The sequence below is a fragment of the Cladophialophora carrionii genome (assembly GCF_000365165.1).
Source record: "Cladophialophora carrionii CBS 160.54 unplaced genomic scaffold supercont1.3, whole genome shotgun sequence".
Classification (NCBI taxonomy): Eukaryota; Fungi; Ascomycota; class Eurotiomycetes; order Chaetothyriales; family Herpotrichiellaceae; genus Cladophialophora; species Cladophialophora carrionii.
In genome coordinates this window covers 4,865-26,815 of record NW_008481828.1, presented here as the reverse complement: position 1 = coordinate 26,815, position 21,951 = coordinate 4,865, and the positions used below count along the sequence as shown (strand labels likewise).

Genomic DNA, 21,951 nt, shown 5'->3' with positions numbered 1-21,951 from the left:
ACCAGATGATCTGGTTCGAAGGTCAAGCACCGTCTGGGTATCTGTATCCGTCGTGGTTCAAGTCCCGAAGAAAGGACAACATGGACCACGGCAAGTTCATTGAGCGCGCGATCAGCGGTAGCGCGCCGTACGTAAATGTACAATACCGGCCTCCCGAGCGGCATGCTCTGGTCTCGCAATGCCAGCTTCTCCAACCAAGGACGCCATGCTTGATGCAATTGGGACGGAGCCATATCCATGCTGTTTAGCTCCGCTTCTTCCCTTTTCCTTTCGCAATACTTGAATCTTCAGCCTCCTTCTTGTCGCCATTCACCTCACCATTGACCTTTTTCTCGTCCTTGTCCTTGCCCTTCTCCTTTTCACTAGTCTTGTCTGCTTCGTCCTTCTTTGCCTCCTTCTCTTCTTGCTGCTGTCGATTCTGGTTCTTGTTGTCAATCAAATCATGGAAGGCAGTGATGGCGCGGACAAGAGAACTCAGGTAGATTGTCATGAGCTGGTCGTTGGTTTTGACGCTCATGGCGCGCGCAAGCTCGCTGTTCTCAATCTGTTGCTTGCCATTCGGTCGGGATGCGGGAGGTGTCAGGTTCGGGAGGAGGTTGAAGATGTCCTGCAGATTACCCAGAATTGCATGATTGATAGGCAATTCGCCATCGAGGACTTTCTCCAAGTATGCGCCAATGTCTTTTAACCGCAGATGAAGACCTTGGAGAGACTGAAGCTGTTGTGTGATTCTCGCGGACAAGGTGCCGACCGCGACGTCTCGGATATCTCTCAGAAGATGCTCCACTCCGATCTCTTCTGCTTCTTCGGCTTCAATGATCGAAGGGGTATGCACAAATGTCTTGGTTGTAGTTGTCCCGTCATCTTTGATCTCTTCAATGGCAAAGTAGGCGTCCGTGGGCACACCAACTTCTTTGGGCTGAACGTCGATGATGACGAGTAGAGGGTTTGGTGTGTACTTCTTGAAGAGCTCGTTGATCTCGAGATCTGACGCCCGTAGTCTGGGACCGGAATGATACCAGCCTATCAGCTTTTCTCGGGCGTTGACTTTCTTGAACATTTCTCGCATTGACTCGACATAGTTGTGATCAAGGAACCAGACGGAAGGATCTTTCTCATCTTCTTCAAACGGCACTGCAGACTGTAAGAATGTGCTGATCTGTCACAAGTCGAATAGAACTGACCTGCGAAACTATTCGAGACCCGGACATTCTTGCCGTCATTTTGTCCTAACAAGACACCAACCACCCGTTTCCGCGTGCCCTTGGCAGAGCGGCCGTAATGATCTGCTGCCGAGAGGAGGACAAGGGGAGCGACTGAGACTTGCCTGCTCACAAGGGAGAGCGTCTCTGCGGTTGTGGCGGGCATTCTGGTTCGGAATGAAGGGTAGCCGGATTATTAGACGACGAAGAGGGCCGAAGGGAACGATCCTTGAAGATATGCGCCCGAATCTTGCTGCACAGGCTTCAATCTCGAGTCAAAGAACAGGAGCACAGATCAGAAAGAGCTATGTAAAGCGGTGCGAAGTACATTGTAGTGGAAGGCTGAAGGGCGACGCGACGACCTCGATTTCGTATGCATGCAGCTGAACGCTCATTGCACCGCCGCATTGCTCTCATGCGGGTAATGATTCACCGTATTTCTCGATTCTCACTTTCAATGAAGTCGTACTCGAACCTCATAGCTCGCTGTTTCGTCCGCAATACCAGTGTATTCTACCCAACATTCTCTATTTGAGTGGTATCCCATCATCTAAAATCACTCCCGCGGCGTACCTCATGCAGACCCCCTCGTACTCATGAAATCCCTCGATTTCGGCCGTCCCATGCTTCAGAATCCCTCGAAGCATACAATTCTGCATCTCACGGTCTGACGGCATGATCAGCTCCAGCTTACATCAGAGTCCCATGAGGCAGCGACCGAAAATACCGAATTTGTGTCATTATATCATCAAGTATTGGTTCAGCTTCCCCTTGGTCGCGTTGGGAGGCTCCTTCTCGATGTCAAAATAAGGCTTATTGCTCTGGAGACATGGCGACTTATGGCTACTTGCTCCCACTGACACGGTAGATTATTACGCGAACACGGAGGAAGCGAGGCAAGATGCTAACTGGTTCCTGGCCATGATTGAGCTCATCGTGTTGACTCAGCAGGGTGGCCGGCAACAGCATCGCAAAAAAGGATGTTCGGGTGTAGTTGCCGTTACCCTGGACGCCAGACTGACCAGCCCGCTCTACACTTGTGCCAAACATTGTAGATAGAACTCGACTTTGCTCTCTTGCCCTACTCGATTCCACCACATATCAGCCTCTGAAGGACAAGACCGAGGGGGAAAGGAAATCTTCCGTAAGGAAAGAGATCGGGAAAATTTATATGAAATCCAAATTGGAAAGTATGCGCTCCTGACATGCTTAGATGGAATACAACAATTGGGTCAGGCATACCAAGATTAGTCTCCGGTCCCGTGGACACTCTCGAGACAAGTTTTATGGACTAACAGAGAAGGGGAGGGTTTGATATCGAAGCTTGGCCAGTTTGCAGAATTTGTCTGGGTCAACTTGTCTTCTCCAACATCCTTCCTCGTATCACAGTCCTCTCCGAAAATGCCGAATATCTCTCTCCACGCCTTGCTTACGCAGATGTGGAGGTCCTCCACCCACCTGGGGAAGAGCGACGAGGGACCAGGTCCCACGTCTCCATTCCTCCCATGTCTAAGCTCTGTGGAAGCCTCACACCGCGCCAATGAGGGGTCTGGACCTCGCTCTGGGGATGGGGTTCAACTGTGTTGATGCCTTGATATTCTTCAATCTGCAAAACTCATAATATCAGGATGCGTCTTGACATGGGTTGAGTGCAACCACTGCTTTTGTTCTCGAAAGGACCGGAGAGCTTTTGAAATAAACGGGCTGCATAACGCAACATTGCACCATGGCGGGCAACAGCGTTCTCACTACGCTTCGCCTCGAGGATGTTTCGATTATCAAGACCGTGCTGGCAAGCTTGGTAATAGTGCCTCTGATGTTCGGTATCGGTTTCTACCTCTATGTCACACCAAGCACTTTGAAAGACTCGCGACGAAAGCACCTTCCACCCGGCCCTCGTGGTCTGCCATTCCTTGGAAACTTCTTTGAGATGTCAAAGGCCGAAACGTTTCGATTCCAAGCACGGAAATGGGCCAAGGAGTATGGGGACATCTTCTACACCAAGATGGGTGGAGCAGACTATATTTACCTCTCGTCGCCAACTGCAGTGAAGGAACTGATGGATAAGAGGTCTGGCATTTACTCTTCGCGACCACCGGCGCCTCTCGCAAGCGACGTGGCCTCCGCAGGCCGACGACAGCTATTCATGCCTTACGGGCCGAAGTATCGCGTTGTCCGAAAGATTGCACATCAGCTCCTCAACATAACGGTGTCAACCAGCTATCAACCTATCCAAGATCTGGAATCCAAGCAGTTGATGTACGACTTACTCCGCACCCCGGAGCTTTTCTATGACCACAACCGCCGCTACTCGTCCAGCGTCATCCTCACCGTCGCATATGGTCAGCGAATGGCGAATTGGGACAACCCTCTTGTGAAGAAGATTTACAGTGTCGTTAACAATCTGCAGCAATTTTCTGCACCAGGTGCCTTCCTCGTTGATACATGGCCTTCGCTACGACATTTCCCGCAATGGATGTTTGGCAACTGGAAGAAGTTTGGCGAGAAATGTTTTGCGCATGACTCCGTGGTGTATCTCAAGCTGTGGGGTGATCTGCGGAAAGATGTCGACGAAGGCAAGGCGAATCCGTGCTTTGCGAAGGACTTCTACCTGAGCAATCCTGAGAAGATGGGACTGGACGAACTTCAAGCAGCTTATCAGACGGGCGGCTTGGTCGAGGCTGGCTCCGAAACCACGTCAGCTTTCCTCAACTCCTGGATTCTGGCCATGACCATGAACCCCCACATCCTGAAGAAGGCTCAAGAAGAGGTCGACCGAGTAGTCGGGTTTGACAGGCTGCCGACGTGGGAGGATGAGCCAAATCTGCCTTACCTCAGAGCTATGATCAAAGAATTGCTCCGCACCCGGCCGCCGAACAAATTCGGCATGCAGCACTACACGACTGAGGATGACTGGTATGAAGGCTATTTCATCCCCAAGGATACGGTTGTGGTCTTGAATTGGTGGTAAGTCTCACTCGTATCCGTGGGTAGGATTATTCTGAGATATTTGGCAGGCATATAAACTACGATCCGGACCGCTGGGAGAAGCCAGAAGAGTTCATGCCTGAGCGCTTCCTCGGCTATGATCTCCCTGCTGCTTCTTACATCAATATCGCCAACCCGAATGAGCGAGACCACTTTTCCTACGGTGCCGGGAGAAGAGTATGCCCTGGTGTCCATGTGGCGGAAAAGTCGCTCTTTTTGAACATTGCTCGTGTGCTGTGGGCATTTAACATCTCGAAGAAAGTAGACAAGGATGGAAACGTTGTCGAGCCAAACACTGCAATGGTTCCGGGGTGGATGACGATCCCCCAGCCGTTTGAATGTGCCATCACTCCCAGATCAGAGAAAAAGGCGGCGTTGATCACCCAGATTTGGGAGGAAGCCAAAAGGAGTCTGGACAGCAAGTAGTCACTAGCATTCAAGTCTTGGAAGGCTTTACCTCTGCTTACCCCAGGTTTCCGTTTCTGGCCAGGTGGAGATGCATTCCATAGATTCTTCGCCGTGACAGCGGTACTGTGTACAGAACTTCCTCCAGCATATTCCCCTCGTCAAGAGCATAAAAGGTCACGCAAGGACCGTCCCTGGGAAACCTTTACGCCAACTCAGCACTCCGAAGCTATTTCAGTACCTTTATCTGGCTTCATGCACAACATTCTTGGCCGACACTCGAGCTGCCTAAGCTGGTTTGGTCATTGTGCCGATCATCTCCATGATGACGGGCGCTCAACTGCCGCAACGAATCCCTCCATGGCTCCAAGCCCGCTGCTGGTTCAGGGAATAGAAGTTAGCAAGGGTATACAAGGTATTGCGACGTAAACACGCGCGGTCTGATATGGCGAAAGAGGTAGGTGGTATTTTGCTGTGCGGCCATAATGAATGTCATGCTGCTGGTTTGCCCTCGTGCCCTCGAAGTTTCTCTCAACTTCTCACAATGTCTTTGCTTTCGTGGCTGCTGTGCATCGTGCCACTTGCAACCTCACTTCCTGCCCGTCAGGAAGCGTCCTTGCAATCACGGAACCCAGGGTATCAACCCGGAGAGCAGCTTTTTGCTTGCCCCGCGGCATCATGGCCGTATGCAGATATTGGCACGCTGATTCAACCTCAAATGCCGGACGGTGAATTGCAATCTATTCTTTCGCAGGTGTCGCCGGCGAACATAGAAGCAACGATCTTGAAACTGGTGTCATTCGGCACAAGGCACACGCTGTCATCTCAGACCGACCCGAAACGTGGCATCGGGGCGGCGAGAGATTGGCTGGCCTCTCAGTATCGCGAAGTCGCAGCCGCCAGTAATGGCCAGATGACAGTTGAGGTTATCGGCTACGAACAACAGGCCGACGGGGACCGGGTCCTGTTCCCTGTCAATATCAGCGACGTCGTTGCCACGCTCAAGGGAACAGAAGATCCCGACCGGGTGTACGTCGTCAGTGGGCATTATGACTCCAGATGCTCAGACCCGAATGACTATACCAGTGACGCGCCAGGAGCTGATGACGAGTGAGAAATCCCTCCCGATACATGTCTCATTGACCTACTGACATCCAACAGCGGCTCCGGGGTGGCGATCGCTTTGGAGCTCGCCCGCATCATGGCAACCCGCAAGCCTAAAGCAACCATAGTCTTCGCAGCCGTCGCGGGCGAAGAGCAGAATCTCTATGGCTCGACGTACCTAGCCCAGACGTACAAGAACAACAGCGTCAATGTTGCTGGAATGTTCACCAACGATATTGTCGGCTCACCAGTCGGGCAAGACGGCACGAAGGATCCGTACACCATCCGCCTCTTTGCCCAGGGTCCACCAAGCACGGAGAATACGACGCAGTCGGCGACGAGGCTTTCAGTGGGCGGCGAGAACGATTCCCCCGCCAGAGAACTTGGTCGATTTGTGCACGAAGTAGCTTCGAACCAGTACACCGAAATGAACGTCAGCGTGATCTATCGGCTGGACCGCTACCTTCGTGGAGGCGACCACCGGCCGTTTCTCGAGGCCGGCTACGCTGCATGCCGCTTCACAGAACCGATCGAAGACTACAGACATCAACATCAGGATGTACGTGTCGTTGACGGTGTGCAGTACGGAGATCTACCCGAGTTTTGTGACTTTGAATTCATCTCTCGAGTTGGAAAGGTTAACGGTGCAGCGCTCTGGAGTCTGGCAAATGCACCGGGACAACCCACGGACGTCTTCGTCAACACCACGGCGTTGAGCAACGATAGTCAGTTCATTTGGGCACCACCGATTGGCGGCGGTACAGGCGTGGTAGGTTACGAAGTGGTCTGGAGACCGACGAACGCTCCTTTCTGGACACACGTTTTGCCCGTCGGAAATGTTCTTACTGCCACGGTTGCGTTGAGCAAAGATAACGTCGTCTTTGGCATCCGAAGCGTTGCTGCAAACGGGTATCGGAGCCCTGCAGTTTTTCCGTTCCCGCTGGCGAGTAATTGAGCTCAATTGCAGCATTACACAGCTGCCTCAGGTACTGCGAGTTCCGTACGGTCATACTGGGCAGTACAAGTTTCAACCTTGCCCTTACCTGGGAAATCAGTAAAATCGGGGAACATATTGCTGAAAGGCTAATGCATTGTATTCGAGAAGCTCTGGACATGATGCTTGCAAAAGACGGCGATGATGTTGCTCTCATCACCTATGTTCAAATGTCCAGAGATCCTACCTCGAAATGAAATGGACATGAGATGCGAAACAAAAAGCTAGCATACATGGATTGTGCATTACCGATTCCTCCATTATTTACTTCTCCGCTGCTGCTGCATGCAAATACACGTTCAGCTTGCCGAGTCACATTTAGTGAGCGTGACGGTGAGCGTATCGCTTGCGGTACTGTTCGATGTTCATCTTGGCACCACCGTTCCACAGTCCAAAGTCCAACTCATCAGAGTAACCACGGGCTTTCAAGCCAGACTGACCAGACAACTTGGCGCCTTGTGGGCTGCTAGACTCGTATTCCTGCAGCGCAGAGCATTCACCCTTGAAGTCATCGCCGACATATTTACCGGTCGTGATGTCGCCTGGTCGCTCGACGAATTGCAGAGCAAGACCACCATCAACATGCCAGGCGATATGACAGTGCATGAGCCAGGCACCCGGGTTGTCCGTCTCGAAGCCAATGACCGTGTATCCAGCGGGGTTCCCTGGACCGGCAGAACCTTGGAGCATCACGGTGTCACGACGAGTGGGGTTTTCGAAGTTGAGGGTTGAGATCATGTCGGCGGTGAAAGTGCCAACGCCAGTGCCGAGGACGGAAACGTCGTGGCCGTGGATGTGCATAGGATGAGAAGCAAAGAACTGGTTCTGGATGACGAAGTAGACCCAAGTATTAGCCTGGTTGAGAATGACGGAGTTGCTGATAAGATCGTTAGAGCCACCTTCAGCCAGGGTCTTAAGAGTCGGTTGGCTGTAGTTGACGTTGATGACAGCGTTGTTGATGTACCATTGGAAGACAGTGCCATCATCGTTGGTCGCAACCGAGGTGACCGAGCCAGCGGGGATGGTGGACGCAGACGCCTGGAAAGCGGTAGCGCTGCCACCAGGCTTCTGGAGGAAGGGCACAAGGGAAGCAAGGGGCTCATCCTGGCAGATGTTGGCCGTGACGTTCGTGATGGGAGTGTTGTTGATGGGCGTGACCGGAGTGGCACCCTCGTAGTTGATGACAGCGTTGGCCGTGCCGAGACCAGAATTGGCACCACCTGAAGGACATCCGGACTGGATAACGGCACGAACGTAGTAACTGCTTGGGATTTGATCAGCCTCAACAATGACGTCGTATCGTTGACCGTTGGCGATCTTCAGAGTGGTGGTCGTGTATGGCACGATGGGCACGAAGTCAGCGGCAACGACGGTCATCTTGTGAGAGTCGAAGCTAACAATCCAGCTGTTTTGCGTAGAGCTGCATGACGGTCAGCCAGATAATTTCCCCCAGGGACGACAGAACCAACCTGTTGATGATGCGGAACAAGTGCTTCCTGCAAGGCTTGAGTCCCCACGAGAAAGGAGCGCCACCGGGGCCAACTGGGTCAGGGTTCTTGTTCTTGCCGTTGAACAGAGTGTTGAACGAACCACCGGGTCCGAAGTGGGCAATGACAGCGGCCTGAGCGGCAGCGGTATTGGTGTAACTGAGACAATTAGCAGATGAGCTTGATCAGACAGGGATGGAAAGGACTCACGTATCATCGATCATGACCGTACCCATATCATAGTCGTAGTTGGCGGTAGCAGGTCCGTGGATGACAATAGGGCCGCGAATGCCGTCACCGTATTGCGCAAACGTGTGGCTGTGGTACCATGAAGTACCATATGAGGTGGCCTTCCATGTGTATGTGCGTGAGCCACCGTTTCCAGCAATGCCGCACTCGGTCACACCCGGAACACCATCTTGGTCATTGGTACCGAATTGGCGAATACCGTGGAAATGGATAGACGTGCTGTTGTCTTGCAATTTGTTGATGACAGTGACCTTCACAGTATCTCCCCAGTTGGCCTCAATGACAGGTCCAGGGACCTGGCCGTTGACAGCCAATGCGAGTTTGGGACCCGTCCCATCGTAGACCAGGGTAGTGTTCGTGATCTCCAAAGTGTATTCGCGAGTGACGCCGGTATCATAGTCGTTGGTGTAGTAGTCAGACTTGATGCTCTTCTCGTCGCACCACTTCGATCGGTCGGAAGCAGAGTTGCAGTAGTCATACGTCGCGTTTTGGGCAGGAGTGTATGTTGGGCAGCCCGCAGCGCTGGTGGTAGAAGTGGCCGATGCCGAGGTGCTGGAGGATGGGGTGTAGCTGTAGCTGTAGCTGGAAGATGGTCCTGAGCCTGAGCCAGAGGTGCTGTACGAGTAGCTGCTGCTTGGGCCGGAACCGTGACCTCCATTTCCTGACCCGGTATCAGTGGTCGTTGCGCTGGCGGTGGCACTGGCGGTTTCGGATGCCGTGTTCCAGTCATCCCAGACGCCGTAGTTCGTCTTCTGCGACTGCCAGATCGACCACCAAGCATCTTGCGCGTTGCTGGCTCCATTCCCATCGTGATGGCCATGGTTACCGCTTACATCGGTGGCGTCGGCAGCATCGCATGTTGTTGCTTGCGTGACAGGACAGAACGTGTGAGTTCGGGTGGAGGTTGCGGTGACTGTGACATCGGAGGTCCATGTCGCTGACTCGTGGGCATTTGCAAGGCCTGCAGCAGCAGCGGCGACGAAAATAAAAGAACGCATAACGAACGAATGGACGCAGGCAGATATGCCTGCACAAAGGAGTGACTGAAGGAATGTGATGCGTGCTAAAGAAGAGAAGAGGAAGAAGTAGTAGGAAGCGGCGTAAGTAGGGCTTGTATATCACTCTACCGTGGAAGTTTGGGGCCATTCCGCCATCAGAGATTAGCCAGCCTGATCTGACTGCCGCAAGCCGTAGGATGTGGTTCCGGCCCGCCAAACTGATTTGCGAGCTAGCCATCGACGAGAGAGCTGGTGCAGACCTGTCCCAGATGAGCATAGTGGATGGGACAGGATGATTTCATTCGATGAGGAAAGGCTGCAGAAAAGGCGAGGATCTTCTGGTCAAGCTGCAGGATGAGCCTTGACCGAGTTGCCAATCTTTTGGACACGGATGAGGGGCCAGCCACATCAGCGTTCACAATCCCAAAGCTCACGCGCGAGAAGGGCCACAGCGACAGAATGTTGAGGGAAGCGCCGTGTCAGGGGTAGATGGAAAGCGAAAGGGGAATGGTGGTGAGTCGAGTGGATTTCCATTGAGCTCCAGAGTTCACCAGTGCCTGCGCTGGTGGAAATTGGGAGCGGTCTTGACTTTTGAGCTTCTTTTTTCCGGCGCGGAGCCAGCCAATTGCTTGAATGCGCCAACAGTCGGGGGTGGAGACGAAGTCTGGAAAGGCGAGAAGGCGTGAAGACGAAACAGGGGGGTTACCATGGTTAGAACTCCGGGACTCAGGAGGATCAGAGATGAAATTTGACAAGGGAGAGGGTTTAGGTGGAGGATTCTCGGGGTTGGGATTGGGTCGCGTGCATCGTAAACACGTGTTGAGCTGCAAGATGGTGCTTGAAATCCAAGAAGCGGAGGGGATCAGACACAAACAATCCGAAGCTTGCTGTCAGAGAGTCACATATTCACACTCTCTCAGAGCTGGATTCACCAATTCGCATGATGTGCCTCCATCGCTGATGACGACTCGGCGCATTTGCCCCAGTCAGCACAATGCCTCCCGACACTCACGCTATTACCGAGTATGGGCAATTCGCTGTTTGTGAGAGTGCAACATCAAAAGCTTCTTTGGACATCTGCATCGTCTGCCCGTCAAGGAGATGAGGAGGATCGGGCAAGTTTCATCTCACTCATACCACTCGCCCGTGTTCCTCCAGCCACTCGCGACTTAATGCTGACTGCCAATGCTCATGAGACGGAACTCAGTGCAATCCTCCTGCATCACTGCTTCCCTTCCATTGATCCTCCAGGACAACCACACCACTGAGCGCCGTCGGGACAAGCGAACGAGTGAAAGGGGAAGGAAGGCGGGATGATTTGGGAGATGCAATGTGAAAAAGTGTCTCTGTAGGCATGATTGACACCCCAGGCTGACGGTCGGTTTCATCTTCAAGCGCTCGGCCAGTCCAAGCTACAACTGAGTATCCTTCTCACCGCAATCGCATGCTCTGCGTTTCCCTGCTTGAGGAGCGCCAGAGAAAATTCGTCGCCATTTTGTGACTTCCATCACACGCGTGGCCGGGTGTTAACATTGTGAACAAGCTGTGGCTGCAATTGCTTCGATGTGGTTTGGCGTTTTAGCGTACGCCAGCATGCAAGCCCATACTCCTTACTGTGTCCAACCTCTACGAGGTACCAACACCTCTGCAATTTGCGCCGGTGGGCCTGCTTTTGCTATGAATAATTCAATGCTCCACGCGGTTCAGGGGTGCGCTCGCTACTGAGTAGACAGTGCGGAGTATTGCACAGCCAATTTCTCGTCCTTGTCTCTCTTACAACCGTCCCGTTCCAGCGCGTCTACTTCGCGCGAAGCTTAACCGTGAATCAAGCTCATCATCGGTTGTTACTCCCCATTGCAACCCGAAGGCCTTCAGTTGACCAATGCCCTGCATTGAGACCACCGAACCGTTCTGACGGAGCATCTTGTTACGATGCTGGAGTAGAAACTGTCGCAGTCGATTGACTCCACGTATGATCGAGTTGGTGTGAAGTCAGAGACTCGTGCCCAGGTTCGTGAGATGATTCAGATAGACCATACATGATGGAAAAGAGTATGATCTGCCCACTGCTCGAAAACCTCCCAGGTACACTACACAAGCGATGTGCCGAAGGCTGAGAGGCTAAGTTATTCTCATACGATGCTCACAATCAGTGTTCATAGCCAGCTCTCTGCTGCTCGGCCATGGCCCGTAACTCTCTAGTTGAATATGAGACCTTGCAGATGGCGCCGGATCAATACCGGTGTGACGGACAGAGCAGTGAAATGTTACGGGGATTTGTTGACATTCTCATCCTGCAGGTACCTGGTCGGTGCCCTTATACAAATGCTGTGGCGACGCCGTTACAGCGAGATGGACCACCAGTGAAATCAGGGAATTCGGTGTTCTTCTGAACTAACTCACAGCGACCTTGCAGTATGATGCCGAGGTTATGAACTATTTGTGGAGTCGTCCTGCTCTGCTCAATTCTGCCGGCGATGGCCGGCTCCATGACTTCGCTTTCGTTGAGAGAATCTTCCGTGATCAGGGCATTCCGTCATTCCGTCTTGCTATGGCTGTACGATGCCGCCTACCAGCTCCCACAAACGCATCCCCACAGTTTCTGTGACACCTCCCCAGCCTGGCACCCACAATGCTGCTTGCATTACTAATCATGCTTGTTCTCATCACCATCGAGTGAGCATGCTTGGACATTATTCGCTGGAGGATTGTTGTTCTTGAGAGAGCGTGGCACGCTTCGTAACAGCCATGACGAGCGGGGAATTGTCCACGCCTATGTTCCTCCTTCATAGGTTGGAAACCTAGTTTGATGGTCATTGTTCTGCACCAAAAGTTGATCACCGGTTGACCTCTCCCAGTGGTAGATGTACGAGACCCGACAGGCTGACGGATCACAACATGCGAACCTCACATCCATGCGATGGATGCGCACTAAGAAGGGTGCGATGTGCTGGCGGACAGCCTTGCCTCGAGTGCAGTCATCGATTGACTTCCTGCACCTTTCTCCGAGTACGACGGAAAAGAGGTCCTAAGGGCCCTAGGCCTGGCACCAGCTTGAAGATCGAGCAATTCCAGAAGATACTGCAAGAGGGTGGCAGCCAGCAACCCGTCCGTACTCAGCCCGCAGACTCTGTCCTGCAGCAGGGCAGCGAGAGTCCCGCAGCGCTTCAATCAATTTGTATCCCCATTGCGGTCTATGAGAGGTTCCTACAGATCTTTCGCCAGCGGTTGTACTCGGTTTGGCCGATTGTTTCTTACGATGATCTTGTCGGCCGTCTCAGAAACAATCGGGACGACTATGAATCGTATTCACTTGCAGCCGCTCTATGCTCAGCCGTCATTGCGCAATTGCGTCTCCCGGAGCATGTTGGTCCGTTGGACTACTCCGTTTCGTCTTTCAAGCTGGCGGCGGAGTCGCAGAGACTGAGGCGACTCTTTGACTACCAGGAGCACTTCACCATAGCATCCCTCCTGACCTCGTTCTTTCTCCACATCTACTTCGCAAATGCTGAGAAGCTGCGTACGGCTGGCTTCTTCCTACGCGAAAGTCTCACATACGCGCATGGCCTCAAGCTGCATCAAACCGAATCTTATGCTGGGTTGAGTTACAGGGACAAGCAGTTACGACTACGGGTGTACTGGATCTTGTTTGTGTCAGAAAGGTTTGCTCAACGGAACTTCTTCGAAGCCCCCACTCACAAACGCCTGCAGAACGTATTGCATCCAGAATGATCTGCCGATAACGTTGCGACCGATCAATGATCTGCCAGATGCCAATCCAAAGGACGGATACGACAGCGCTCCGATGCCGGCGTTCGTTAACTTGATACGTTTATTCTCCTTTCTCGATGGCGACATCCTTGGCTGCACGGCTTCACTGAGCGACGCTGCTTTGCAGATTCGCGCAAAAGCCAAAGTATCTCATCTACAGCACAATCTTGTACAACAAGATGCGGGCAAAGACCTCGATGAATCGCAAAGGGTGGACCTACTAACAACGAGAAACTGGATTCGGATTCTCTTGTGGCAGTTCACCATTGCACATTTCTCGGTATCCTGCCGAGCCCAAGACCAGGCCTTTTCAGCATTACTTCCGGCGACTATTGCACAGGATATGCTGTTGGTGCTTGATAAGGTGGCTTGGAAGTCCGTGCAGCCCCACGGATATGGCATGGTAAGTCGTGCGAAGAGACTACCGTCAGACCTAATGGTTGCAGGAACTCAAGATCTTCCGAATGGCTGACTCCCTTCTTGACGTGTTACTGTGCGCCCCTGCCTCGGTCGGCCCTCGCAAATTACTGAGAGATTCCAGGGAATCACTCCATTGCTTGGAGAAGGTTCTACTTCATGTTGGAGGACCAGAGTCGCAGTTCCTAGCTATATTGCGGAAGAGAATGCTTGAATCTCAGCTCCCTCCTCAACAAACCATGTGGAACGACATGAAGATTTCGAGTTCTCAGTACCAGGAAGAAGAAGAAGAGGCGATATCCCCCAGCTGAAAACGGGGTCTGTCCCCATGTCACCACAGGTTGTCGTCGCGACCAGCACCACTGCAAACCCTGTTCCTAACCGATCTCGGCCCTGTTGCTTCGCACAAAGGCAGGGCAGGTGCGAATCGTTCTTCCGAGATTGCTTGTTTCATGTGACACAACTAGATCCAAGCAGCGGTAGCACCTCCAGCGGCAATGGCAACTACACCATTATGAGCGATACGACTGATGACTCCGAGACCATAGCCACCGGCCGCAGCAATTTGAGCGATGGCAAACGGGCCGGAAACGGCCACATCTTCGAGGATTCCTTACATAGCTGCAGCCTTTGGTGCTATTAGAGGGTGGCAGCAGTCAGTAACCTTTGGTCATCTGAAGCCGGAGTTTCAACAACACCGGAAGAGTGACCTACCTGGGTTGACAACTTGAACTGTATTGCCAACTGCAGGATCAATCGGAACAGTGAGAAGAGCTGGACTGCAAAAGTGGCAATGCCGACGGTAGCGACAGCTTCACAGGAATGACGGCTCACAGGAATGACGGCCGGGGAATTGACCATCCATTGAGCGGTCTTTTGTCCAAGATCAGCCAAAGCCATGGATAAGAAGCGGGTTGTTCAGGAGTCCATCGTATCCATGCAGCTACTTCTACGCTTCCACCCACGAGAGCCTGGCGGGCCCGGGTCTAAGTAGGGGTTCCGGCTTTCAAAAGCTGTCCCGCGCTTGAGGCCACTGCAGAGACCGACTCGACAGGAGGCTGACGGTGGTGCGAAGGTCTCACACAGTGGACGGCAGAGTTTCAAGATATGATTTATCTGTCACAGCTTGAAGAATGTGTTATTAGTAGCACAATGGCAGGTGAAGTTAGCCGCCGGCTACGCTTCTCAGTGAATATCGACCAGAGATCTGTCCTCAAAGGGAGCCGACACGATGGAGATTGCCTGCATTATTCTGTGACGCCCCCAACCTCGAAGCTGGAGCAACATGGATATTTGAGGCTCCTTCTCAGCCATGTAACCCCACGAGCTGCTCCTGCGACGTCGGGATCAAGCGCGCCCTGAGATCCGGGGTCTCGTGGAACTCATCAAATGGGTACATTGGTCTGCGGATCCGATGATGTCCCAGCCTTTTCAAGTCTTGGTCAACTCCTCCTGGAGTTAGTGCAAGCCTCCAATCAGCCGCCATGTCATGCAGTCCCGGCTCTAGGTAACCAATCTTGGACAATTACAATGTCCGCCTCGCGAGGTTTCAGATTAAGATCAGTGAAATCGTGCTCGTGATGATACGGTTTTCGCATCTGGGTGAGGATGGCAAAGACGCTGCCGACCTGCAGTACAACCTCAATCCCAGCATCTCTGTCACCGTGTTTGATGGCATGTACCCGGCCTGTGACGGTGATCGGACCAGAGTGGACGTTGTCAACGTCGGCACCGGCGGTGACCGTCACAGTAGCACCAATCCCTGCTTCGATGCACGACTTCACTGCTTTGGCACCTGGAACGCTGGCATAGATCACTGTTGGGCCGGCAGGCTGTTTGAACTCGGGACGATCCAGTACGTGAATCAAGCCCCAGGTCATGTCGCCACTTCCACCGGCAGTGGGGTTGTCTCCCGAGTCGCTGATGAAGAAGGGATGTTTGTTTGATGCTACAGCTGCATCTATGCATTCGCTGAAAGAGCCTGTTGGTCCGACAAAATCGAAGTCTTCGTGTGCTTTCCAGAAGATCTTCGCGAGGTTCTCGGCCTCATTCTTGACCATACGTTTGTCCCAGCCGGTCACCATTACGACAGCTCGATTTCGAGGTTCATCTGCCCACGGATAGCCAACCCATATAGCAGCATCGATAACTCCATGCTGGGATGCTGCGGTCGGCACGGCGCCCGTAAATGTGCTTCGCTGGCTCGACTCGAGTTGAAGTCTGCTCGCCAGGAAGCAAGACTGGAACGGGAACCCACGCGTTGGTGGGCAATTTGGGCAATCCGTAAGCCGTCATACCACCAGGTGCTTCTGTCAGAAGCTCGACCAGATTCCGACAAGCTCGTTCCTTCGTTTCGCGCACGTCGACATGTGGTGCTGTGGGGTAGCATGTGATCAAGTCAGTCTGATGTGCAAGTTCACGACTTACGTTGCCATGCAAATCCATCGATGCTGACACGACTACGCTGTGACCAATGGCTTTTCGAATGCGGCGAAGAAGTTCCGCCTCGACGTCGTCGAGTCCTCCACGCACATGGAGCCATGTATGTCGTACCACAGGCCATGGATTGTGGTTGAAGAGATAATTGCCTCGAGCAGCTTTATAATCTCGTCTGCCAGATCTTCGAAGGCACAACGGGTGACGATACCACCCGGCAGAGCATGGCCGATTAGAGCGCCATGCCAGTCTGCCAGTTTCCCAAGAGGGGGCATCTCGACTGAGAAACGGATACTTAAGACCTGCGACGGCAATAGCTGGTCGTGGTGTTATTTCGCTTTGTCGCATTTCGCATCTCAGGCGTAAGCGGTGGAAGGACGTCCTGTGCGAGTCCTTCCAGTTTAACGAGTCGCAAAGTTGGTTCGATCAAGCCCCATGGTGTGGCTCTTTGTGGAAGGCGTGGGTCAGCCAGAAGTGGCTTATCAAATGCAAGTCAGGTGTCTCGCCGCTTATTTGCAGTCATGGATAAGGCTTTGTGCCGTCTTCCCGTAGCTAGCGAGGATTTACAGTGCAGCTTGCACAAAGCTTCGCCTATTCGATCGACTCGCTCTTCTCTGTAGGCAGAGTATTGGGCTCATCTTTGCGGGTGGTTATCAACTCTAGTGTCGCTGGAGAGAGCAAGAAATACCACCTTATGGAGGGGGAAGGCGAGTGGGAAGTCATGGAGTCGTTTCTTTATCACCCGAGCCTGCCTCGCAATGTCAGAGCGATTCACCTCAGGGCAAAGTCTGAGCACCTCTCATTTGAATTCCGCCACAAGGCTGAAAGTGATATTGCAAAGACATAATGTTGCGAAAGACCCCGACAGGCACTTGGCTTCCGGCTTGGGTCCCAGAGTCAACACTGACTCTCTCGGCCCTGTTGATGATCTGTTCGATGGTGCAATCGGCGGTGAGTTTTTGTCTTCGGCATTGTAGATTTCCCTGACATTGAGCAAACTGGCGGATATGATGGATCAATGCTCAACGGCCTCAACATTTTGCCCTCGTGTACGGAATACTTCAATCTGAACCCTGCGACCACTGCTCTCAACACTGCTTCCGTCTTCATCGGTGGCTTCTTCGGCCCACTCGTCTCGGGGATCATTGCAGATCGCCTCGGACGACGTCCAGCTGTGTTCTGGGGCTCGGCATTGACGCTTGTGGGAGTTATACTTCAGACTGCCGCCCAAAACATCGCAATGTTTGTGGTCGCACGCATAACCCTGGGATTCGGCTCGGCAATCTCTGGAATCGGTGGTGGTGTGTATTTATCTGAGGCTTTTCCGAGCAAGTGTCAAACATGGGGAGTCGGCGTGTTGAATAGCCATTGGAGGATTGTCAAAACTGTACGCCGATGATCCTGACGGCGCTTCGAAGAGCTTGGTCTACGGGGACGTGGCAGTCATGTTCCTGTTCCAGGGATTCTACTCCATTGCCTGGACGCCATTGTTGTACCTCTACCCGCACGAGGTCATGAATTATGCGATTCGCGCGAATGGACTTGCAGTCTCTTCGTTCATGCTGAATGCTCTTGCGTGGGTCAAAGCTCTCTCCTGTCAGTCAACCCACTGATGTTGACAGTGTTCTCCTTGTTTTCATCATACCAATTGGCTTGAACAACATCGGCTGGAAAATGTATATCGTGAATGGATCGTGGGACATCATCGTCGTGGTACTTATCGTAAGTTAGTCCTGTTGAGTCCGTGATCTATCGCTAGTTCTTCAGGCTGTGTTCTGGGTAGAGACGAAAGGCCGAACACTCGAGGAAATCGATGCTATCTTCGAAGGACACAAGCATTCGAACGTCCCAGATGTTGAATTGGTTCGTAGAGGAAAAGCACAAATCGATGTAGGCCAAGTGGAGCAGGAAATCCACACTGTCGTGCAGGCAACAAAATTGGAGTAACATGGGGAGTGAGAAGAGGACCTGATAGACATGCTGAGGTTGATAGTTGTGGACTGTTGCAATCGAATTTCCAGGCGGCTGTGGGCCATCAGCAAGCTGTATTCAGGCGGAATTGCATCGGGTTACTTCAAAACATTTGCCTGTTCTTCATCTCGACAGGCAGGAACACCATGGTAAATGCCGCAAGCCAGATACCACCGGCACCAAGCCACAATATACCCGAGCTCTTCTCCCCCAGGTAGTGTTCTCCGGCGAACGGCGCCGCAATGCCAGCCAACCTTCCGAGACATGAAAGCATGCCGGTAGCACTACCACGGTACGTCGTATCGAAGAGCTCAGGGGCGGAGGCGTACAGAACGGCGTTGAAGTACTGCGAGCAGATGTCAGTACTGACTCCGGAGAAAGGGTCGAAGAGCACCTACCGTCTGCATGATGTATTCAAACGCGTTAAGACCGACATAACCAGCGGTTGTCTTGACTTGCGTGTACATTGCCATAGCGAGACCCTGACAGATGGCGGAAAAGACAAGTGACCACTTTCTTCCAACCAAAGGCAGTTGAACAGATATCAGCGCAACGACAGCGCCTAGAATACCTGGGAGGTAGATGTAGACATATTGCCGATACGTGTCTGTGACAGTACCCTGACCGCTGCTGACATTGTTTCGCAGGAGAATGATGGGAAGGTATGCCCCTGCCAAGTTGAAGGACCAATAGTCACCCTACAGAATATCTTAGCCATTGCGATGCACGCGCGCGAGAAGACGTACCATATAAGCGATCGCCAAGAGAACCCAGATGAAGAGTTGTAACCTGTTGAGGAATAGTCCCTTCAAGTGTTTGAAGCTGGCTACGAAATTCTTAAGGACATTCCTGTTCAATGCTGCAGTGGTTTTGGGACCAGAATCCTGCGAAGCCGCCTCGTCAATAGCATGGAAATATTCTATGCTCAAAGTGGGAGGCGGCGCATGATTGAATTTGGCAATCTTGTGAAGTACCTCGATGGCCTCTGCTTCCTTGCCTCGGCTCAGGAGGAACTTTGGCGACTCGTGGAAATGGAAGACGAAGTATCGCAGGAAGAAGACGACCAAAGTCATACAGCCAAGTACAATGACTTCGTAGCGCCAACCCATATTGGAGGAGACCGTGCAGCATGCTTCACCGTCCGCAACTGCATGGCAAGAGGGAAGAGTAGGATCGCATCTCCATTTAGCAGCTGTTCCGTATGCGATGCCACTAGCCGCCACGACACCAATGGGTTGCCACATTGACAATAGGGAGACGAGGTTTCGACGGTTCTGCGGGAGGAATTCGAGGGCGATAGTTGCGTCAATGGGAATGTTCCCGCCAAGGCCCAGAGAGGCCAGGAAGTAGATCCCGCAAATCGCGCCGTAGTTGTACTTGGGAGCAGCCTGTCGAAGTCAGCCACAACCTTCGAGAAAGCGTCTTCTGACACGTACGAGCAAGAGCCCAAAGACAGAGCATATCAGGCAGGTGAGATTGAAGGCCCACCGTCTTCCAATGATATCGACCAAGATTCCCCAGGTCAAAGCGCCAATAGCCAGACCAGCATTTGCGCAAGACCAGATGGTACCAGTCTGATTGTCAGGCACATTCATCTCTTGATAGACGGCGCTAGCGATCAAGCCAACACCCTGCGACCAGGCGAGGTCGAGGAAGTACCCGAAGCCGCACAGAAACCATATGCATATTTGGTATCTTCCCAATCCGAACTTGTCCAACTCAGCATTGATCAGCGCAGCCTTCTTTTCGAAATTGGTGAGTGGTCTTGCCGCAGTTCCTTTTAGGATACTGCCGAACGACAGGTCAGTCTCGGAGGCGAGTTCAACGGTGTTGTAGATGGGGACATGCGGTCCAGGAGGAGCACGGCGATTGTCAGTGTCGAGGTGTGACGCATCTTTCTCGTTGGGCAGAATCGGTCCTTCAAGACCGAGGGTCGAGTCGCGGACTGGCTTGTCCATAGCTGTTGGCGATGAGCAAAGACTTGTCACAGATTGTGCTAAACGTACCTGCTATATCTGTGTATCCGCAAGGACTGGCGGTCTACCAGGACCAAAACCAGAAGGTCCATGATCGCGACCTGTGGGCGGAAATATAACCGTTTTGCTCAGAGGCGTTTGGCAAGCCCAAGCTGGAGCCGGGAAGACACGAGGCATCTGGAGCTCAAGGGACCGTTACTGAACCATGGTCTCTGACGGCACGCCAACGGATAGCTCATATCGTGGTTGAAGCCGACGATTGGCGAATCGAAGTCAACAAAAGCTGCGATGCGATAGTCGACCAATTGCAGCGACCGCGATCTACGCAACGTCGCGTGTGTGCTGGAGTCACCCAAGAGTTTCGAGGTCGTGGCGGGAGAGAAGGTTGGCGCGCGACATGAGCTTATCCCGTGAGTGGCGACGGATGTCCTTTCCGACAAGCAAGATGCTGATCAAGATTGCAGCTTTACACGGTTTGGGCCGAAATCGACTGGTCATAGATTTGAACTGGGGGACGATTCCGCCTGATTAGATGTCGTGTGAGATGGGCCCGGCTTGGCATCGACGCGCGGTAAAGAGATCGTCCGATCATAGTGTAACAGGGTGGGAAAGCGGTCTCGAATTGACTTTGGACGATGCAATCGCATCGCATAATGCAATTTTGTGTTCTCGATGAAAGGTGGGACTTTATCGCGTCATGATGGATGGTAATCCAGGTTGTTTCCACAGTGGCACATGGTCGAGTGCGGCCTTCCATTTGTGGGCTGGAAGACTTTTATCGTGAAACGCGATGTGTTTGATAAGGCGCTTAAGATTCCCCGAGTCGAGCGACATTCGCCACACGGTTCATGAATTCAGCGACGTTATGCGTGCAGCAGTTCTGCAACCGTCTACGGCAGACTCAGCCAAGAGGAAGTCCTGCGCACCCGCTTCCCGTGAAATCGATCGTACATATCAAACCAATTCTGTTTCCATTTCGGGTTGGCAAGACTGCCACGTTGCTCGATGAATTCCAGGTATCATGCTTCAGACTGCAACTGCGTTCGAAGTGCAGCCCAAGTCGTGCTAACCAATGGACATCCGACGCCACTACCGGGTCCTCCGTTGACATTCTGCAGCGCCACGATACACGTGTTTAGACGTGCGAGTTCGTCTGCTGCCGAATTGCCTGTGGATGTTGTCAGCAACCGAGCTTCGAGATGACTGAATGCGACACGAACCTGTTGGGAACGATGCTCCTCCTGCCACTTGTGCCTCTACGGCGGTGACTAGGTCGTCCACGGGTGGTGGACAGGTACATCTGTTGAAGGTCAGAGTCTGTGCTTGCACTGCTCGAGGTGACTCACGGAATGGCTTTTCCACTTTCGCCGACACAGTTTGCTGTCCCGTCATTGGCTTTTACACCAGGAGTGATCCCGTATGGAGGGATCAGTGAGGCTTGTACTGCGCCGGATCCTCCAGTCGCAGCACCACCACCGCCGCCACCACCACCGCCGCTGCCACCGGCAGGAGGAGCAGCAGCGGCAGAGGTGGCGGCAGCCGGAGCAGCAGAAGCTACTGTGATGAAGGTGTTGGGAGCGTTTCCGCCGTCGCCGCGGTTGAAGCCGCCGCCGTTGTTGAACCCACCACCTCGACCTCCGCCGCCTCGTTGAGCAACAGAGAGGACTGGAAGAATGGCAAAAGCCAGCAGGAAGAAGGAGCGCATGTTGGCCGTGTGATGGCGATCGAGTACTTCTGAGGAAAAGGAGCGACTGAAGTGATGTGATCTAAAAATGAACGAGGCACGACCTGCGCGCAAGAATTGAATGAAGGTCAGAGTGTGAGAGTGCGGTGTGGTTGCGGCAGAAGAATGGGCTGACAATGCCAACGCTATATACATTTCTATTCAACCTACCTGTAGTTGACAATGCGCTCATCGTTCACGCATTGGGTTTTCAGGGTGTCTGCGATATC

The 21,951-nt window shown here is 52.8% G+C and overlaps 10 protein-coding genes across 10 annotated transcripts; 4 read left to right on the top strand and 6 right to left on the bottom strand.

The window, feature by feature from the left end:
* Positions 1 to 244: 244 nt before the first annotated feature.
* On the bottom strand, positions 245 to 1,368 carry G647_03387 (26S proteasome regulatory subunit rpn-8; the record flags this gene model as incomplete). The annotated part of the gene is made up of 2 exons (XM_008727732.1): positions 245 to 1,134; positions 1,185 to 1,368. 2 exons carry the CDS (start codon positions 1,366 to 1,368, stop codon positions 245 to 247), a joined length of 1,074 nt encoding a protein of 357 aa, XP_008725954.1.
* Positions 1,369 to 2,928: 1,560 nt separating this feature from the next.
* G647_03386 (uncharacterized protein) lies at positions 2,929 to 4,616 on the top strand (the record flags this gene model as incomplete). The annotated part of the gene is made up of 2 exons (XM_008727731.1): positions 2,929 to 4,169; positions 4,220 to 4,616. 2 exons carry the CDS (start codon positions 2,929 to 2,931, stop codon positions 4,614 to 4,616), a joined length of 1,638 nt encoding a protein of 545 aa, XP_008725953.1.
* A 523-nt stretch (positions 4,617 to 5,139) lies between these two features.
* Positions 5,140 to 6,654, top strand: G647_03385 (uncharacterized protein; the record flags this gene model as incomplete). Its single annotated transcript, XM_008727730.1, has 2 exons — positions 5,140 to 5,705; positions 5,757 to 6,654. The coding sequence occupies 2 exons, from the start codon at positions 5,140 to 5,142 to the stop codon at positions 6,652 to 6,654; spliced, it is 1,464 nt and encodes a 487-aa protein (XP_008725952.1).
* Positions 6,655 to 7,011: 357 nt separating this feature from the next.
* On the bottom strand, positions 7,012 to 9,427 carry G647_03384 (uncharacterized protein; the record flags this gene model as incomplete). Its single annotated transcript, XM_008727729.1, has 3 exons — positions 7,012 to 8,113; positions 8,163 to 8,339; positions 8,391 to 9,427. The coding sequence occupies 3 exons, from the start codon at positions 9,425 to 9,427 to the stop codon at positions 7,012 to 7,014; spliced, it is 2,316 nt and encodes a 771-aa protein (XP_008725951.1).
* Positions 9,428 to 12,325: 2,898 nt separating this feature from the next.
* G647_03383 (uncharacterized protein) lies at positions 12,326 to 13,926 on the top strand (the record flags this gene model as incomplete). Its single annotated transcript, XM_008727728.1, has 3 exons — positions 12,326 to 13,089; positions 13,139 to 13,601; positions 13,645 to 13,926. The coding sequence occupies 3 exons, from the start codon at positions 12,326 to 12,328 to the stop codon at positions 13,924 to 13,926; spliced, it is 1,509 nt and encodes a 502-aa protein (XP_008725950.1).
* A 1,176-nt stretch (positions 13,927 to 15,102) lies between these two features.
* On the bottom strand, positions 15,103 to 15,699 carry G647_03382 (uncharacterized protein; the record flags this gene model as incomplete). Its single annotated transcript, XM_008727727.1, has 1 exon — positions 15,103 to 15,699. The coding sequence occupies one exon, from the start codon at positions 15,697 to 15,699 to the stop codon at positions 15,103 to 15,105; it is 597 nt and encodes a 198-aa protein (XP_008725949.1).
* Positions 15,700 to 16,074: 375 nt separating this feature from the next.
* On the bottom strand, positions 16,075 to 16,326 carry G647_03381 (uncharacterized protein; the record flags this gene model as incomplete). Its single annotated transcript, XM_008727726.1, has 1 exon — positions 16,075 to 16,326. One exon carries the CDS (start codon positions 16,324 to 16,326, stop codon positions 16,075 to 16,077), a length of 252 nt encoding a protein of 83 aa, XP_008725948.1.
* Positions 16,327 to 16,809: 483 nt separating this feature from the next.
* On the top strand, positions 16,810 to 17,998 carry G647_03380 (uncharacterized protein; the record flags this gene model as incomplete). The annotated part of the gene is made up of 5 exons (XM_008727725.1): positions 16,810 to 17,002; positions 17,029 to 17,438; positions 17,470 to 17,627; positions 17,674 to 17,773; positions 17,819 to 17,998. The coding sequence occupies 5 exons, from the start codon at positions 16,810 to 16,812 to the stop codon at positions 17,996 to 17,998; spliced, it is 1,041 nt and encodes a 346-aa protein (XP_008725947.1).
* Positions 17,999 to 18,125: 127 nt separating this feature from the next.
* G647_03379 (uncharacterized protein) lies at positions 18,126 to 19,980 on the bottom strand (the record flags this gene model as incomplete). Its single annotated transcript, XM_008727724.1, has 4 exons — positions 18,126 to 18,368; positions 18,421 to 18,720; positions 18,769 to 19,410; positions 19,459 to 19,980. The coding sequence occupies 4 exons, from the start codon at positions 19,978 to 19,980 to the stop codon at positions 18,126 to 18,128; spliced, it is 1,707 nt and encodes a 568-aa protein (XP_008725946.1).
* A 1,360-nt stretch (positions 19,981 to 21,340) lies between these two features.
* G647_03378 (uncharacterized protein) lies at positions 21,341 to 21,703 on the bottom strand (the record flags this gene model as incomplete). Its single annotated transcript, XM_008727723.1, has 1 exon — positions 21,341 to 21,703. One exon carries the CDS (start codon positions 21,701 to 21,703, stop codon positions 21,341 to 21,343), a length of 363 nt encoding a protein of 120 aa, XP_008725945.1.
* Positions 21,704 to 21,951: the final 248 nt, after the last annotated feature.